Source organism: Gossypium hirsutum, chromosome A10 (genome assembly GCF_007990345.1).
Source record: "Gossypium hirsutum isolate 1008001.06 chromosome A10, Gossypium_hirsutum_v2.1, whole genome shotgun sequence".
Taxonomy (NCBI): domain Eukaryota; kingdom Viridiplantae; phylum Streptophyta; class Magnoliopsida; order Malvales; family Malvaceae; genus Gossypium; species Gossypium hirsutum.
Window position 1 is genome coordinate 91,723,622 of NC_053433.1, and position 17,875 is coordinate 91,741,496.

Here is a 17,875-nt window from a genome sequence, read left to right on the forward strand (position 1 = left end):
CTCGTACTCTTGTCCTAACCTCCTCTCTTACCGCTAACTAACTAAGTCTCCTTTTTATATTATTTTCCTCCATAAATTTGCCTTCTCTCAAAACGCTTTTGCATGGGACAACTCCCTTCCCTCTCTTTTTTTTTCTGCTTTTCGGATTAAACGTATGCTTCAAACTTTCTTCTTTTTTTTTTTCATTATTGCTTTGTTTGGTTTAAGCCATAATAAGCATTTCGAGTTTTTCATTTATTTTATTTTCAGCATTCTAAATGCTTTGATTTCAGGAAAATGTATTTTATATTTAATGAGAAATTTGATAATCCTTTTTTAATTTTATTTTTGGTGAAAATTGATAATCCTGGGAAATTTTAACATCTCGTTGCATTTTTATTTATTATGATATACCGTATAATATAGGATTTTGAGCAGTAGAGAGTTGAGAAGATAACGAGTTAACTCAGTGCGGGATGACGAATACCGAACCGGGTGCGGGAGCATCATCAACGCAAGGGCTGACAAGGCGGCCGTCACGGAGCGCTGCAACCACAACGTTCTCAACGGAGGTGTTCGACAATGAGGTCGTACCTTCCTCACTTAGTTCCATCGCTCCTATCCTCCGCATTGCCAAAGAGATCGAAACTGAACGCCCTCGTGTCGCCTATCTCTGTGCGTCTAATACCTATTTCCTCCTCGTTTCTTTTATTCCTTGTATTTACATGCTCTCAATTTTCTAAACTGAACTGACTCTTTTCTTTTATTTTCTTCTCATTGCAAAATAAACAGGCCGTTTCTATGCTTTTGAGAAAGCACACAGGTTAGATCCCCACTCCTCCGGTCGTGGAGTAAGGCAATTCAAGACTGGTTTGCTGCAAAGATTAGAGAGGGTATAAATTTACACGCATTCCTTCCAAATTTCAATCGCATAATTTCACTTTTGTTTTGACATAAGATAAGATAATATGTAATGCATGTGATTTACTAGGAAAAAAAAAATGATAAACTAGAAAATTTGAACGAACATATCGTGTGATAAATCACGTATGAAGTCGAGTATATCTGACTTGGCTGTTTGTTTTGCTTATTATTTATTTTGGATGATCTCATTTACTGCTTCTGATGAAAAATAGATAAATATCAGTATTTTATATATTACATCAATTCATTAAATATATATAACTAAACACAGACGTATAATAATTCTCTAATCTCTTTCACAATTGAACAATTCTATCAATAATTAATTATTAATTATTTTAAACCTAAATAAAAGATATGCCAAAGTGACGGTGCTTTATTTTCTACGGTAAAATGTTGGATTTAATGAAAGGCAAATCTTAGTTGGAGTTGGGAGTTTACATCATCACTGATTGATTTTGATGTATGTTTGCATGCATGCATCTGTTTCATCGTGTTCGTACATATGCTTCTTTTACACTGCTTTTCATGTTTTATATTTTATTCCCAGTATATCAAAATTTCTGCTACAATTAATTACAACCTTACAGCTTAAGTTTAAGAAATAAATATTACTAGCATGTGGTGAACAAAGGGTAAATATTTTGGACTCAGGACAATGCATCCAGTCTTGCCTCTCGGGTTAAAAAGACAGATGCTAAGGAAATTGGGAGCTACTATCAGCAGTACTATGAACACTATGTTAGAGCATTGGACCAAGGAGACCAGGCAGACAGGTAATTAATAACGCAATAGTTGTCTTAAATGTATGAACTAAACTAGGTCTGCTATGTCAACAAATTTCTTTTTCGGATTTCTTGGCAGAGCTCAACTAGGGAAAGCTTACCAAACAGCCGGGGTGCTTTTTGAAGTGCTCTGTGCCGTTAATAAGACTGAGAAAGTTGAAGAAGTTGCTCCCGAGGTTAGTCCTTCGTGCAGTGATTCCTTCAAGTTTCTTCTGATTATAGTATTGTCAATCTGATAGCATGCAAATGCATTTTCAATGTACTTCCTTGGGCAGATTATGGCAGCGGCCAAAGATGTCCAAGAAAAGAAGGAAATCTACACTCCTTACAACATTCTTCCTTTGGATGCTGCCGGAGCTTCTCAGTCTATTATGCAGCTTGAGGAGGTAATAATACATATTGTCCTCTATCATTCCTCTGATTAAGAGGTAGACCTAAAAGTTAGCCGCTGAGTTCATAATTAGCATCATATAATAAAGATATGCACACCTTAAATTATGAAGAAATTGGCATAAAATTCAGAACATTTAAAACATAATAAAAGAATAGTTACATTGCTTTGTTATAAAAGTGTACTACAATTATTATTATTATTATTATTATTATTATTATTATTATTATTATTATTATTATTATTATTTACAATACACGACCATCTAGTATTTTCATTTATAAAACATCCGTATGTTTAATAAATATAATGGTAATATACATGCATAAAAATTTTAAAAAAATTTGATACATAAACTTCTTTGTAAGTTAATATTTAATATTATTTTATAGTTCATTTAGCTCATTTATGATGAGATGTGTATTTGAGTTCCTATTCATAACTAGTGGGAATAATGTGAAAAGAACTATGAGCTTGAGCTTTTTCTTTACAAGTTCCATGAATGAATGATCCCTTAGAACTAGCTGTTCATGTCTCAGTGTCATTCCGGCATCTACTTGTTGGTGCATTGCTTTTGGCTGCAGCTAGAAGTCTTAAACTTTACTATAATCCAGGTTAAGGCTTCTGTGGCTGCACTAGGGAATGTTCGTGGCTTGAACTGGCCTTCGGGATTCGAGCCACAAAGGCAAAAAACCGGAGACTTGGACCTTCTGGATTGGTTAAGAGCCATGTTTGGATTCCAGGTATGTTTTGAACACCCCTACATCCACACGCAAATAAAGGCTTGTTGTTTAGTTAAAAATTGAGCCTCTTTCCAATAATCATGCGTTTGACTTACATTGTTCACTGCAGAGGGACAATGTCAGGAACATGAGGGAGCACTTGATTTTGCTGCTTGCCAATAATCATATAAGACTCCACCCCAAGCCTGAACCTCTTAATAAGGTATGCATTAGTATTTGTGATAGCCTGAACCTCTTAAGAGCATGTAAGTGAATATCTGTCTGGCATGCATTTGTGATAGTCTTCATAAGGATTTTCCTTTATTCTAAATGCCTGTATATTGATTAAACTTATTTCTTTTGTGTAGCTTGATGAACGAGCAGTCGATGCTGTTATGAGCAAGCTTTTTAAGAATTACAAAACATGGTGTAAATTTTTAGGACGTAAACATAGTTTAAGGTAAAAAATATTTAACAGCTTATACATCTAATTACTACTGGATATTTCTATACATTACCGTTGTGCTAATTTGTACCGAGTGATTTATGTATAGGCTGCCTCAAGGCTCTCAAGAAATACAACAAAGGAAGATACTATATATGGGATTATATCTTCTCATCTGGGGTGAAGCAGCTAATGTTCGATACATGCCGGAATGTCTATGTTACATTTTTCATAATGTGAGTATTCTTCAAATATCTAAATGCTACCCTTCTGCTTTTCTTCACTTAATGTTTTTTTTTTTTGAATTATATCCCACGATATTCTCAGATGGCATATGAACTCCATGGCCTGTTGGCTGGAAATGTTAGCATAGTGACGGGAGAAAATATCAAGCCTTCATACGGTGGAGATGATGAGGCATTCTTGCGGAAGGTTATAACACCCATTTACTGTGTCGTTGCAAAGGTATGCTTGATAACAAATTTACCGATTGATCTTTAGACTTTAGACATTGTATTCTAGATAGATACAAATAAGGGAGTTCAAATATTGCAGGAAGCCGAAAAGAACAAAAATGGAACAGCTTCTCATGCAGACTGGTGTAATTATGATGATCTGAACGAGTATTTCTGGTAAGTACGGTTTTAATATAAAATTTTAATTGGTTTCTGGGTGTTTCTTCTTTTCTTTTCTTTTTTTTTTTTTGTAGTTGTAATTAAGTTATGCTGTATCCTTTTCAGGTCTGCTGATTGCTTCTCTCTTGGATGGCCTATGCGTGATGATGGTGACTTTTTCAAATCAACCCATGACACGGTATTCCTTAGTCTTTGTCATCCCTTTTCTTGAATAAGCTAGTGACTCCATACTTAATTGCAACTAATATGCCAGGGAAAGAAGAGTGGTGCAAGAAAATGTGGAAGCACGGGCAAATCAAATTTTGTAGAGATTAGAACATTTTGGCACCTCTTTCGAAGTTTTGATCGACTATGGACTTTTTATATTCTAGGTTTGCAGGTATTAAAATGTGACCATTCGCTCTTCGTTTTGGTGGCCTGTACATATTAATATTCCAAATTTTGTGTGCAGGTATTGATCATTATTGCATGGAGTGGAGCTCCGATAACAGAAATCTTTAAAGAGGAATTATTGTATGATATATCTAGTATTTTCATCACAGCAGCCATTCTGCGTTTAGTTCAGAGTATGGTTTTCTTACTTGCTTTCTGCCTTTGGCTTCTTAACAGTCAATAGAATGTATTTGGTGTTATTATATAAACTAAAAAACATGGAATCAGGAAAGTATTTTAAGTACTATGTTTTAACAAAGTTTCTAATTATTTTATAACCTTGGCGTACTTGTTTCAGGTATTTTGGACCTTTCTCTCAACTTCCCTGGATATCATAGGTGGAAGTTCACTGACGTATTGAGAAACGTTCTGAAGATAATAGTCAGTATTGCTTGGGTCATCGTTCTTCCTCTCTTCTACGTGCGTGAATTTTCTTTTGTCCCTCAGAACGTTAAGGATATGCTATCATTTCTTAATCAAGTAAAGGGGATTAATCCTCTATATATCATGGCTGTGGGACTATACTTGCTTCCAAATCTACTGGCAGCTTTTCTGTTCATCTTTCCAATGTTCCGGCGTTGGATTGAAAACTCAGATTGGCACATTATTAGGTTACTGTTATGGTGGTCACAGGTACTGAATATGTTCCATTTCCATATTGACTGTTACATTCGTATATCATATGAGAAGCAAGACATAAGAGTCTACTAGAATTATCATGAAGCTATACCATCATCAACTGGTTTGTGTCATCTCTTGACTGACTTTCCCTGTGTGCAGCCGCGAGTTTATGTTGGGAGGGGAATGCATGAAAGTCAGTTTGCGCTTATAAAGTAAGTATGAAAATAAACACATATGCTTGCCTTATGCCATCTCCAGTTATGCATTCCATTTTTCAGTTGGTTGACATTTGATCATCCTCTTTCAGGTATACTCTCTTTTGGGTATTACTTTTGTGTGGCAAGTTTGCATTCAGCTACTTTGTGCAGGTGATCTTGGTTGCAATTCAAAATAGAAAGTTCAGTCATTGAGTTATGTTTTAACCCCTTACGCACTTTTCCTCCAGATAAAACCATTGGTGCAGCCGACAAAAGACATAATGAGCATTCGTCGTGTTAGATATGCATGGCATGAAATTTTCCCTAATGGTACTTGTTTCTTTTCTCCCTCTATTTGTTACAAGAAAGTTTTATTTTTTCCGCTTTATTAAATGGCTATCTTGTCATTACAGCTCAAAACAACTTGGGAGCTATTGTGTCACTTTGGGCACCGGTTGTATTGGTGCGTTACCATTTAGTTCCTTTTCTGTTCTTTTGATCAACTTATTATACCATATCTGCTGAACATGTCATATAATTTTTTTTACTATCTTGCAGGTTTATTTTATGGACACTCAGATTTGGTATTCTATTTTCTCAACCATATCCGGTGGTTTCAGTGGTGCTTTTGATCGCCTTGGAGAGGTAATCCTTTTGGGATTCTTTTATTTTAATTTTGTACATTTTCTTTATTTCTTACACTCTTCTTTTCATCAGATAAGAACTTTGGGCATGCTAAGATCACGGTTCCAGTCCTTGCCTGGTGCATTTAATGCATGCTTGGTGCCTACTGAAAAATCGCGGCGTAGAGGATTCTCTTTATCAAAGCGATTTGCTGAGGTTAACCTCTCGCCTGAATCATCATATTGTTGTAAAGTTATGCAGGTGATCAGAATAACATATACTCTAATGATTGTAAATCATATTCATGCACAGGTAACTGCAAACAAAAGAAGTGAAGCTGCAAAATTCGCTCAGTTATGGAATGAAATCATTTGTAGCTTTCGTGAAGAAGACCTAATTAGTAACAGGTAAGGTTTCCTTTCATTCATGTTTTACTCGTTAAATGTTTATGTTTCACTCTGCATGGCATGCAGTTAAACTTAAACTGAGTATTTCTTTAAAACAGGGAGATGGACCTTTTGCTAGTTCCTTATACATCGGATCCTAGCTTGAAAATGGTTCAGTGGCCACCGTTTTTGCTGGCAAGCAAGGTTTGAAAAGTGCCTCAGATTCCTATTTGATTTAGTTGCTTCAGTTTATGTTGATTCGATCTGTCTTCTTCTACAGATCCCAATAGCATTGGATATGGCAGTTCAATTCCGCTCCAAGGACGCGGACCTTTGGAAGCGCATCTGTGCTGATGAATACATGAAATGTGCTGTGATTGAATGCTATGAATCTTTCAAAATTGTCCTAAAAACTTTGGTGGTTGGAGAGAACGAGAAAAGGTTGCTATTTGTTGTTGATATTTGTTCAAGCGTTTTTAGCCTGAATGCTAGTATTTCTGATTGTACATACTTATAATGTAACAGGACCATTAGAATTATCATCAAAGAAATCGAGAATAACATCTCGAAGGATACTCTTCTTGCAAATTTCAGAATGGCTCCTTTACCTGTTCTTTGCAAGAAATTTGTGGAGCTTGTTGGGATCTTGGTCAGTTTGATATGAAAGACAATCAATATAATTCTCTCCTCATGTTGCTTTTTATACATTTGTAGTTGATACTTTTATTTTCATTGTATTGCAGAAAGATGGTGATCCCTCCAAAAAGGATGCTGTGGTTTTCTTGCTGCAAGATATGTTAGAAGTAGTTACCCGTGATATGATGGTGAATGAGATACGGTTTGTGAACTCTGTTTTCCTCTATATGGAAGAAAATGTTCTACATCGGCTGCCTTTTTCTACAAAAGCTTAATTCCCTTTTTTCTTGTCATCTTGTACAGCGAATTAGTAGAGCTAGGACACAGTAACAAGGAATCGGGAAGGCAACTTTTTGCTGGTACTGATGAAAAACCTGCTATAGCGTTCCCTCCTGAGCTAACTGCTCATTGGATAGAACAGGTACATCATAAAGTTACCTGTACTAGTCGAAGCACAAATGATAGTTCAAAGAACATATAATTGATTGGAATCTTTTACATCTTCTAACAACATGGTCCCATGTTCTAGATACGACGCCTTCATATCCTTCTCACAGTCAAAGAATCTGGCACTGATATACCATCAAATCTTGAGGCGCGTCGAAGGATTTCATTCTTTGCAAACTCATTGTTTATGGATATGCCACGTGCTCCTCGAGTTCGTAACATGCTTTCATTCAGGTATGTAGCCATTGAATATATGTTCTGGTTGCATGCCATATGAATTGCAATTCTGAAACGTGATTGTACACTTCTGTGTCTTAGCCCTTTTTTCTTAATAATTGGATTCACCTTCTTGCCGTTGTCAGTGTCCTGACTCCGTACTATAGTGAAGAGACTGTTTATTCCAAAAGTGAACTTGAGATGGAAAACGAGGATGGTGTATCTATCATTTTCTATCTGCAGAAAATATTTCCAGGTTTGTAATATTGTAAAGTTCAATACTATAATCTCTTGAGGTTCTTTTTTTCTTTATATAACTTCAACTCCATTGCTGTCATTGGCTTTGTTTAGATGAGTGGAACAACTTTATTGAGAGACTCAATTGTAAGGAGAATGAAATTTGGGAAAATGATGAAAAAATCTTGCAGCTTCGTCATTGGGTCTCCTTTAGAGGACAAACTCTGTGCAGGACAGGTACTCGATGCTTTAGTTTCTCCCTTTAATATTCAGGAACTATTTTCTTCCTTGACTAATTTATTGTTGGAACTGCAGTTAGAGGGATGATGTATTATAGACGAGCTTTGAAAGTTCAGGCTTTCCTTGACATGGCTGATGAAAAAGGTACGCGCATCATATTTCTGAGCAAAGTGTTTGTGGAGTTACATATGATGTCTGAGCTTTGAACTATTCTCTTGTTGGCTGAGCAGAAATATTAGAAGGATACAAAGCGATCTTAACACCATCAGATGAAGATAAGAAAAGCCAGAGATCCCTATATGCTCAGTTGGAGGCAGTGGCTGACCTGAAATTTACTTATGTTGCTACCTGTCAAAACTATGGAAATCAAAAAAGGAATGGAGACCGTCGTGCAACTGACATCCTTAATTTGATGGTTAAGTGAGTACCTTGGCTGAGAATATGTCTTTACGTCTTTTTCTTTTTTTCTGACATCTTGACCTCTCCCTTTCTAACTCCTTTTTTCTTATACAGTAATCCCTCTCTTCGTGTGGCATACATTGACGAAGTTGAAGAAAGGGATGGTGGAAAAGCTCAGAAAGTTTACTATTCTGTACTGGTTAAAGGTGTTGATAATCTTGACCAGGTAGTGGTCCTTATAAACTGAAAAATTAGAGCAACCTGTGTCCGTATGGTGCTGACTACTTCTTTTATCTTCTTTGAAGGAAATCTATCGAATAAAGTTGCCTGGAAATGCGAAGTTAGGAGAAGGAAAACCTGAAAATCAGAATCATGCTTTAGTTTTCACTCGGGGAGAAGCTCTTCAAACCATTGATATGAATCAGGTAAGTGTTGTTCCAATAGGGTCGGAAGCGTGTAAATTATTGTACTAAAAAATCACACAAAGTTCAATTCCCAGGGAAGAGAGGTGGATCACAAGGATCTATTAAATACCAAGTCTTTCCTTAGTCAGAATATTCCTTCTAACGTAATTTAATAGCACAATTAAATACTACTATTATACCCTCAAATATTGAAAGAAAAATAGGACAAAAAGAACATAAGAGTTTTAACGAGGTTCGGTAAATTATACCTACGTCCTCGGGCACTAACACCAGATGATAACTTTACTATCTCCAAAATATTACAAACAAATAGAATTCCTTAAGAATTCTCAAATGGGAGAAGAGAGAAAACTAAGAGAGAAAGATTGGTTGGGATGGTGTAAATGAGAAATGGTTAGGCCTATTTATAGTTGAGGTTCAGGGACTAACTTGCAAATGGCCTAAAAATTAGGGACCAAAATTGCAATTATCCCATTCAACTTTAAACAACTTGCCTACCATTTTTTTCTTTCGGTGCCACTTGCACCTCTCATTTTTTTGACTTTTCAACACCCCTTTTAATTTGTCTTTTCAACAATCTCCACCTTGAAGATTTGATTAGGATAATCACATCTTCACATACTTCCTTCAACTCCCCAAATTCGATAAAGCTATCTTTTGTAGTGCCTCCAAATGCGCTCTCGAGCGCCATACACCTAAAGGTGCTCAAATTCTCAGGATGTTAATTAAGTTCAAACAATGATTAAACTTGATTGTTGTTACCACCTTGGTCATCATATCTGCGGGATTATCTGCTGTCGGAATCTTCTGAAGTAGATTTTTTTCTTTTTCAAAGACTTCCCGCACAAAGTGATATCTTACGTCGATATGCTTGGTTCTTGAATGATAGACTTGATTTTTCGCTAAATGAATAGCGCTCTGACTGTCACAATATAAACTTATGTGACTTTGAACAACTCCTAAGTCTTTCAACAATCCATTAAGCCAAATAGCCTCCTTAACAGCTTCTGTAACTGCCATATATTCTGCCTCTGTAGTAGACACAGCTACTGTAGACTGTAAGGTAGACTTCCAACTCACTGGGGCTTTCGCAAGAGTAAACAGATACCCCGTAGTTGAACGACGTTTATCTAAATCACCAGCAAAGTCGGAATCAACATATCCAACTACAATCTGACCAAGTGCTTCATCCTGTTCAAAAATTAAACCAACATCTACGGTTTTTCGAAGATACCGTAGAATCCATTTCACAGCTTGCCAATGTCCTTTTCCAGGATCATGCATATACCTGCTCACAACTCCAACAGCTTGTGAAATGTCAGGCCTCGTACACACCATCACATACATCAAACTCCCAACTGCATTAGCATATGGGACTTTCACCATATATTCTCTTTCATCTTCAGTCTTCGGAGATAATTGAGCACTAAGTTTCAAATGAGAAGCAAGTAGGGTACTTACATGTTTTGTGTTTCCATTTACACCAAAACATTGTAATACCTTTTTCAGATATTGCTTCTGATTTAAACAGAGCTTGCCTCTCGGTCTATCTCTACTTATCTCTATGCCGAGAATCTTCTTGGCCTCACCTAGATCTTTCATCTCGAACTCTTGATTCAACTGAGCCTTCAGCTTATCTGTCTCTTTTTGGCTCTTCGAAGCGATTAACATATCATCAACATACAAGAGTAGATAAATGAAAGATCCGTCATGCAGCTTCTGCAAATACACACAATTGTCATATTTACTTCTTGTGTACTTCTGCCTTCTCATAAAGCTATCAAATCGCTTGTACCACTGCCTCGGGGATTGCTTCAATCCATATAGCGATTTGTTCAGCTTACAAACCCAATTTCTACCACCAGCATCTGTGTATCCTTCGGGTTGAGTCATATAGATCTCCTCTTCTAACTCACCATGCAAGAAAGCCGTCTTAACATCAAGTTGAGCTAGCTCCAAATTCAACTGTGCTACCAAGGCCAACAAAGTTCTAATGGAGGAATGCTTCACAACAGGGGAAAATACATCATTGTAGTCAATTCCCTCCTTCTGAGCGTAGCCTTTAGCTACCAATCTTGCCTTGTAGCGAATATCCTTCTTGCTAGGAGATCCATCTTTCTTTGCGAATACCTACTTGCATCGATTGCCCTTTTACCTTTTGGTAATTGCGCCAACTCCCAAGTATTGTTCTTCCGGAGAGACTGCATTTCTTCATCCATGGCGCTTTTCCATTTATCACTTTCTAAGCTTTGCATTGCTTCTTGATAAGTGATAGGAATATCATCAACAACGGGAAGGGCGTAGGCCACCATATCAGTAAATCGAGCAGGTTTACGAATTTCTCTCCGTGGCCTTGCAACTGCAACTGGTTCTGGTGTACTTAGTGGTTCTTGGGTCAGAACCTCTTCAACCTCTAATTCCTCCATTATGGCTGGAGAATTAGACTTATTAACTGGTCAAATCCCCATCTGCTCAAACTCCACCTGTTTTGGAGTACACTCCACCTGCTGTGGAGTATTGCTCGTCTGAATATCTTTATCTGCTACCTTTTTCAATGTGGCAGATTCATCAAAGGTAACATCTCTGCTACAGATCATTTTTTTTGTGCTTAAGCACCAAAGACGAAATCCCTTCACTCTAGAAGTGATTCCCATAAAGAGAGCTTTCTTTGCCCTCGGATCTAACTTTGACTCCTTCACATGGTAATATGCAGTGGATCCAAACACATGTAAAGAATCATAATCTGTAGCCGGTTTTCCAGACCATACCTCCATAGGAGTTTTTCTTTCTAATGCAGATGATGGCAAACGATTAACAAGATGGCCAGCGTATGTCACAGCCTCAGCCCAAAATTGCTTGCCCAACCCAGCATTGGACAACATACATCAAACTTTCTCCAGCAATGTTCGATTCATACGCTCTGCCAATCCATTCTGCTGTGGTGTATCCCTAACTGTGAAGTGCCGAACAATACCATACTCTTGGCACACATCGAAGAACAGATCACTTTTATATTCCCCTCCATTGCCCATCCTAAGCCGCTTGATTTTCTTGCCAGTCTGGTTTTCGATCATAGTTTTCCATTTAAGAAAAACTCTAAGCACTTCATCCTTAGTTCTCATGGTATACACCCAAACTCTTCTGGAAAAGTCATCAACAAAAGTAACAAAGTAGTGTTTTCCTCCCAATGAAGGTGTCTTGGAAGGCCCCTACACATCTGAGTGAACATATTCCAAAATACCTTTTGTATTATGGATAGCAGTACCGAATTTCACTCTCTTTTGCTTTCCCAGAACACAATGCTCGTAAAATTTTAATTTGTAAGCCTTTGTACCTTTCAACAATCCTTGCTTTGCCAGAATTTGCAAGAATTTTTCGCTGGCATGTCCCAACTTCATATGCCACAACTGCATTGAGTCCAATTCTTTGTTGCCGGAAGCTGCAGCGACTGCTCCAATAACTGTACTACCTTGGTAGTAATACAAGTTATTTTTCCTGATGCCCTTCAATATCACAAGTGCGCCAGATGTCACTTTCAAAACCCCATCTCTCATAGTAACAACTGAACCATTGGATTCCAAGGCTCCCAATGAGATGAGATTTTTCTTCAAACTGGGCACGTACCGAACATCAGTCAGAACTCTGGTTGATCCATCTTGATTCTTTAATTGGATTGAACCTATCCCAACAGTTTTACAGGCATTGTCATTGCCCATATAAATAACTCCTCCATTTAGTTCTACTAAATTAGAGAACCACTCCCGGTTAGGGGACATATGAAAGGTACAACCCGAATCCAATATCCACTCATCTGAATGGAACGACGATGATGATGCAACCAGTGATAGTTCAGAGTCACTAGTATCATGCTTTGCAACACAAGCATCTACAACAGCTTTTCCCTTATTCTTCAGCTTTGGACAATTTTTCTTCCAATGGACTTTCTCATGACAAAAGGCACATTCATCTTTCCCGAGTCTGGACTTTGACTTTGATCTCCCCTTTTGAGTTTTCTTCCGAGTGTATGAACAACCTCGGACTACTAAAGCTTCTGTATCTCTGATTGAGTTTTTCTGTTTGTCCTTCTTTCTCTGTTCATAACTGTATAAGGCCGCACAGACTTCGCTCAGAGATATATCACTCCTGCCATGAAGTAGAGTAGTTTCTAGGAACTCAAACTCCTCAGGAAGTGACCCCAACAGCATCAAAGACAAATCTTCATCTTTGAATGTCTCATCCATATTCAGCAAATCAGTGACTAACTGATTAAATTTGGTGATGTGATCATTCATTGTGGTACTTGGGACGTATGTGAAGCGAAACAGTCTTTTCTTCAAGTGGAGCTTATTTTGACTGTTTTCCTTCAAAAAATTTTCTTCAAGTGCCACCCACAACTTATTTGCAGAAGTCTCCTTTGAAAAAGCATACCTCTGCTCTCGAGAAAGGCATGATCGAATTGTGCCACATGCCAACCGATTGATCGCCTTCCAATCTTTCTCCTGTACATCATCTGGTTTCTCTTCATCAATGGCAATGTCTAGACCCTGCTGAAAAAGGGCATCTAGAACCTCACTTTGCCACATACCAAAATGGCCTGTGCCATCAAAGATCTCCACGGCCAATCTTGCATTTGCAATTGTCGGTCTTGTCCATATGGACGATGTTGAAGCTCCTACACCGACCGTTTTCTCCATAATCTTTCAATATACCTAAGGAAATCTTTTCTGATGTGGAAGATCAGTTTAAACTGCAACCACAGAGCATACTACGATTAACCTTCGGCTCTGATACCACTTGTTGTTCCAATAGGGTCGGAAGCGTGTAAATTATTGTACTAAAAAATCACATAAAGTTCAATTCCCAGGGAAGAGAGGTGGATCACAAGGATCTCTTAAATACCAAGTCTTTCCTTAGTCAGAATATTCCTTCTAACGTAATTTAATAGCACAATTAAATACTACTATTATACCCTCAAATATTGAAAGAAAAATAGGACAAAAAGAACATAAGAGTTTTAACGAGGTTCGGTAAATTATACCTACGTCCTCGGGCACTAACACCAGATGATAACTTTACTATCTCCAAAATATTACAAACAAATAGAATTCCTTAAGAATTCTCAAATGGGAGAAGATAGAAAACTAAGAGAGAAAGATTGGTTGGGATGGTGTAAATGAGAAATGGTTAGGCCTATTTATAGTTGAGGTTCAGGGACTAACTTGCAAATGACCTAAAAATTAGGGACCAAAATTACAATTATCCCATTCAACTTTAAACAACTTGCCTATCATTTTTTTCTTTCGGTGCCACTTGCACCTCCCATTTTTTTGACTTTTCAACACCCCTTTTAATTTGACTTTTCAACAGTAAGGCCATATATAAAGTTGTTTAATCATTCAAGTAGTACCCATTTTTTAAGTAGATCCAATGACATTTCGTGGCAATATTTTCCAGGACAATTACTTGGAAGAAGCATTCAAAATGCGTAATCTTTTGGAAGAATTTAATGAGGATCATGGAGTAAGGCCACCTACGATTTTAGGAGTGCGTGAGCACATCTTTACGGGAAGGTCTGAATGAACTTGTTTGTTTATAGCTGTTAATTATTTATCGAATATCTGTCGGTTTTAATTGTATGTTTTGGAATCTCCATGTTGCAGTGTTTCTTCTTTGGCTTGGTTCATGTCAAATCAAGAAACAAGCTTTGTCACCATTGGTCAAAGAGTTCTTGCAAGACCACTCAAGTATGTTTTCCACCTCTTAAACTCTACTTTCTCTTCCTTTAACTGTTATCAACTATTAAATTTTTTCAAGCCATAGCGATGAGACAATACTTTATTATAAACGAATGGCAGTATATATAAGAGGTAATACTCGTATCTGAGTTAGCACATAAATATCAGCCATATTGAGTTTCTTTTGCACATTTAATGCAAGTGATGTCAATGTTGGTTCCCGTATATGATGATATTTATTGGTGGGTTTTAGGGTTCGCTTCCATTATGGTCATCCAGATGTGTTCGATAGAATCTTCCACATAACCCGTGGAGGCATCAGCAAGGGTTCTCGTGGCATCAACTTGAGTGAAGACATCTTTGCTGGTAATGATCTTAAATCAGTTCAACTACTGTGTTTTCAGTGAATTTATATTTATATATAAATTTCTTTTTTTTCTCTCTAGTATTTATTGTACTTTTAACAGGTTTTAACTCAACCCTGAGACGAGGGAACATTACTCATCATGAATATATTCAGGTTGGGAAAGGTAGGGATGTTGGGTTAAACCAAATCTCACTTTTTGAAGCGAAAGTGGCTTGTGGTAACGGGGAGCAGACACTCAGCAGAGACATCTACAGATTAGGCCATCGTTTTGACTTTTTCCGCATGTTGTCCTGCTACTTTACCACTGTTGGATTTTATTTCAGCTCAATGGTAATTCTTTATCCTTGCAAGTTTCAATTCATGATTAATCTAATTAAATAACAGGAGAGTAGATTGCTAGTCATTTGAATCATCATGACTTTGTAAATATGCCAACCCATGGTGAGTCCCAACAATGAGAGATTGAGATCAATTAGAGAGTTAGTAATGGGGAGTTAGTTGTTTATTTTGAATCTTTTATGTTGAGCTAATGCGAATCCCTCCTTGTTATTGTGCAGTTGGTTGTCTTTACAGTCTACTTTTTCCTGTATGGAAGACTTTATTTGTCATTGAGTGGTTTAGAGGAGGCAATACTGAAGTATGCTTCAGCTAGGGGAAATAATTCTCTAAGGGCGGCCATGGCTTCACAGTCTATAGTTCAATTAGGTATCTTAACTGTACTACCCATGGTCATGGAGATTGGATTGGAGAGAGGATTTAGAACTGCATTAGGTGACATCATAATCATGCAGCTTCAGTTGGCATCCGTGTTCTTCACTTTCTCCCTTGGAACAAGAGTCCATTATTTTGGGCGCACTATTTTGCATGGTGGGGCTAAATACAGAGCAACAGGGCGTGGTTTTGTGGTGCGACATGAGAAATTCGCAGAGAACTACCGATTGTACTCAAGGAGCCACTTTGTAAAAGGGCTGGAGCTAATGGTATTGCTTATATGTTATAGGCTATATGGTTCTGCAGCAGATGATGGTATCTCTTACGCACTCCTCTCATTTTCAATGTGGTTCTTAGTTTTATCCTGGTTGTTTGCTCCTTTCCTTCTGAATCCATCGGGATTTGAATGGCAAAAGATAGTAGAAGATTGGGAAGACTGGTCAAAGTGGATAAGTTGCAGAGGTGGTATTGGAGTTCCCTCCGTTAAGAGCTGGGAATCTTGGTGGGAGGAAGAACAGGAGCACCTGCGCCATACTGGATTTATAGGACGTTTCTTTGAGATTATACTTTCAATACGCTTTTTTATTTACCAGTATGGAATTGTGTATCATCTAAACATGACCACCAGTAGCAGACAAGGTATTCGGCTTAGCATTGTGGTGAGTATTAGTATCAGCTTCTAATGAAAAGCCATTTTCAAATGTTCAGTCTTCTTTTGATTAATCTTTGGAAATAACAAGAACATGTTCATAATGTTGCTTTTTCTTCTTGGTTTTAGGTTTATGGTCTTTCCTGGTTGGTCATTGGTGCTGTGTTGATTATTTTGAAGGTGAGACTCAAACCCCGTCCATATAATATATAAAAAGTGAGAGTCATCTCTTGGTTGGCTTGGCTCTAATAGAAACCGATACCCATTTGTTTAAATTTGCAGATAGTGTCGATGGGGAGAATGAAGTTCAGTGCGGATTTCCAGTTGATGTTCAGACTTCTTAAGCTATTACTGTTTATTGGGTGTATAGTCACCATTGCAATGTTGTTTTATTTCCTTAATCTCACAATTGGAGATATCTTCCAGAGCATACTGGCCTTTATGCCGACAGGGTGGGCTCTTCTGCAGGTACATGTCATGGCCTTAATTATTTTTCAATGGATTATTGATGATTGGGTTTAATTTATTTGTGTTGAAATGATTATTGGTCAGATATCACAAGCATGTCGAACACTGGTGAAGGGAATAGGAATGTGGGGGTCAGTAAAGGCACTAGCAAGAGGGTATGAATACATGATGGGTGTGTTACTGTTTGCACCAATAGCTATATTGGCATGGTTCCCCTTCGTCTCAGAATTCCAGACCAGGCTGCTATTCAACCAAGCTTTCAGCCGAGGCCTCCAAATCCAACGTATTCTGGCTGGCAGCAAGAAGCAAGCCTAAATAAATTGAAAAAAGAATAAAAACCGAACCACGTATGTAGCAGATGCCACTAGGGGTGAAGGAATGGAAGGAAATAATTTAGTGGTTTCTAATTTTGTAGGGGGGAAAAGAAGGCAAGTTAAATCAATTAATGGAATGAGTGAATGGTATTTATTTGTTATTCTTATTCTTTTACGCACCGTGTGGTATTTTGATGTAGCAGCTGTTTAGTTAATAAATTTCAATGCTTTTTTTAAAAGCAATTGCGTCATTCAATGCTAGTAGCTCTTTAAATATTCCTTCTTCACATATATATTGTTTAAAATATATTAAAGGTGTTCACCGTGTGTGACCTGGGTTTGAGTTGCGATAGTTGTGTTTATTGTTCAGATAACAATACAAATTTAAATCTATGTGATTCCATCTCTCCATCCCAATATTGCATAAAAAATTATTATATATATAAATATTTGATAAGTGTTAAAAATAACATGTTTTAACATCATTCTTAATGCGTTTTTGGATGATTATTTAATGCTAATTGTGAATTTTATACTCCTAATAATTTAAATTCATATTTTAATGCTTAATAAAGCACTTGGGAGAAAAAGGAGCAAAAAACTTGTGAAAACAGGAGCGTCGGAGTAAGTTATAGGAGCCACACGGGCTAAATCATTCCACATGGCTAGACCACAAGGGCGTGTGGTAGGTCATGTCAATTTCACATAATTATGCACCGAATTGCGAAAAATCGCAATTTTTAAGTTTTTCATGCAGTTTAAGACATATATATGACAAAAATAAGAATATTGGAGTGAGTTGTCATAAAAAAGTTAAGAAAATAACTCGAAAAACATTATTGAAGTCTACTCTGAAGCAGATTTCTATCAAGATTGAATATTCTCAGTTG

The 17,875-nt window shown here is 37.3% G+C and overlaps 1 protein-coding gene across 1 annotated transcript; it reads left to right on the forward strand.

Moving 5' to 3' along the window:
• The first annotated feature begins 93 nt into the window (after nt 1-93).
• LOC107895542 (callose synthase 5) lies at nt 94-17,224 on the forward strand. Its single transcript, XM_016820807.2, has 43 exons — nt 94-152; nt 406-654; nt 772-872; nt 1,558-1,679; nt 1,768-1,864; nt 1,964-2,074; nt 2,694-2,822; nt 2,932-3,024; nt 3,170-3,261; nt 3,356-3,482; nt 3,574-3,711; nt 3,802-3,878; nt 3,987-4,059; nt 4,135-4,260; nt 4,333-4,447; nt 4,612-4,946; nt 5,094-5,146; nt 5,242-5,302; nt 5,380-5,461; nt 5,545-5,594; nt 5,690-5,776; nt 5,849-5,971; nt 6,068-6,162; nt 6,261-6,345; nt 6,422-6,582; nt 6,667-6,790; nt 6,885-6,979; nt 7,081-7,198; nt 7,307-7,458; nt 7,587-7,696; nt 7,792-7,914; nt 7,993-8,061; nt 8,148-8,337; nt 8,431-8,542; nt 8,622-8,741; nt 14,196-14,311; nt 14,402-14,485; nt 14,730-14,842; nt 14,944-15,173; nt 15,401-16,213; nt 16,333-16,383; nt 16,486-16,671; nt 16,756-17,224. The coding sequence occupies exons 2-43, from the start codon at nt 456-458 to the stop codon at nt 16,984-16,986; spliced, it is 5,769 nt and encodes a 1,922-aa protein (XP_016676296.2). The 5' UTR covers nt 94-152; nt 406-455; the 3' UTR covers nt 16,987-17,224.
• Nucleotides 17,225-17,875: the final 651 nt, after the last annotated feature.

What these genes read in the sequence shown, in the direction of transcription:
- LOC107895542 (XM_016820807.2), top strand. Translation starts at nt 456, where the DNA reads ATGACGAATACCGAACCGGGTGCGGGAGCATCATCAACGCAAGGGCTG. An exon ending in TTTACTGTGTCGTTGCAAAG is followed by an intron (nt 3,712 to 3,801) that starts GTATGCTTGATA and finishes CAAATATTGCAG; the next exon opens with GAAGCCGAAAAGAACAAAAA. An exon ending in GTTCTTGCAAGACCACTCAA is followed by an intron (nt 14,486 to 14,729) that starts GTATGTTTTCCA and finishes GGTGGGTTTTAG; the next exon opens with GGTTCGCTTCCATTATGGTC.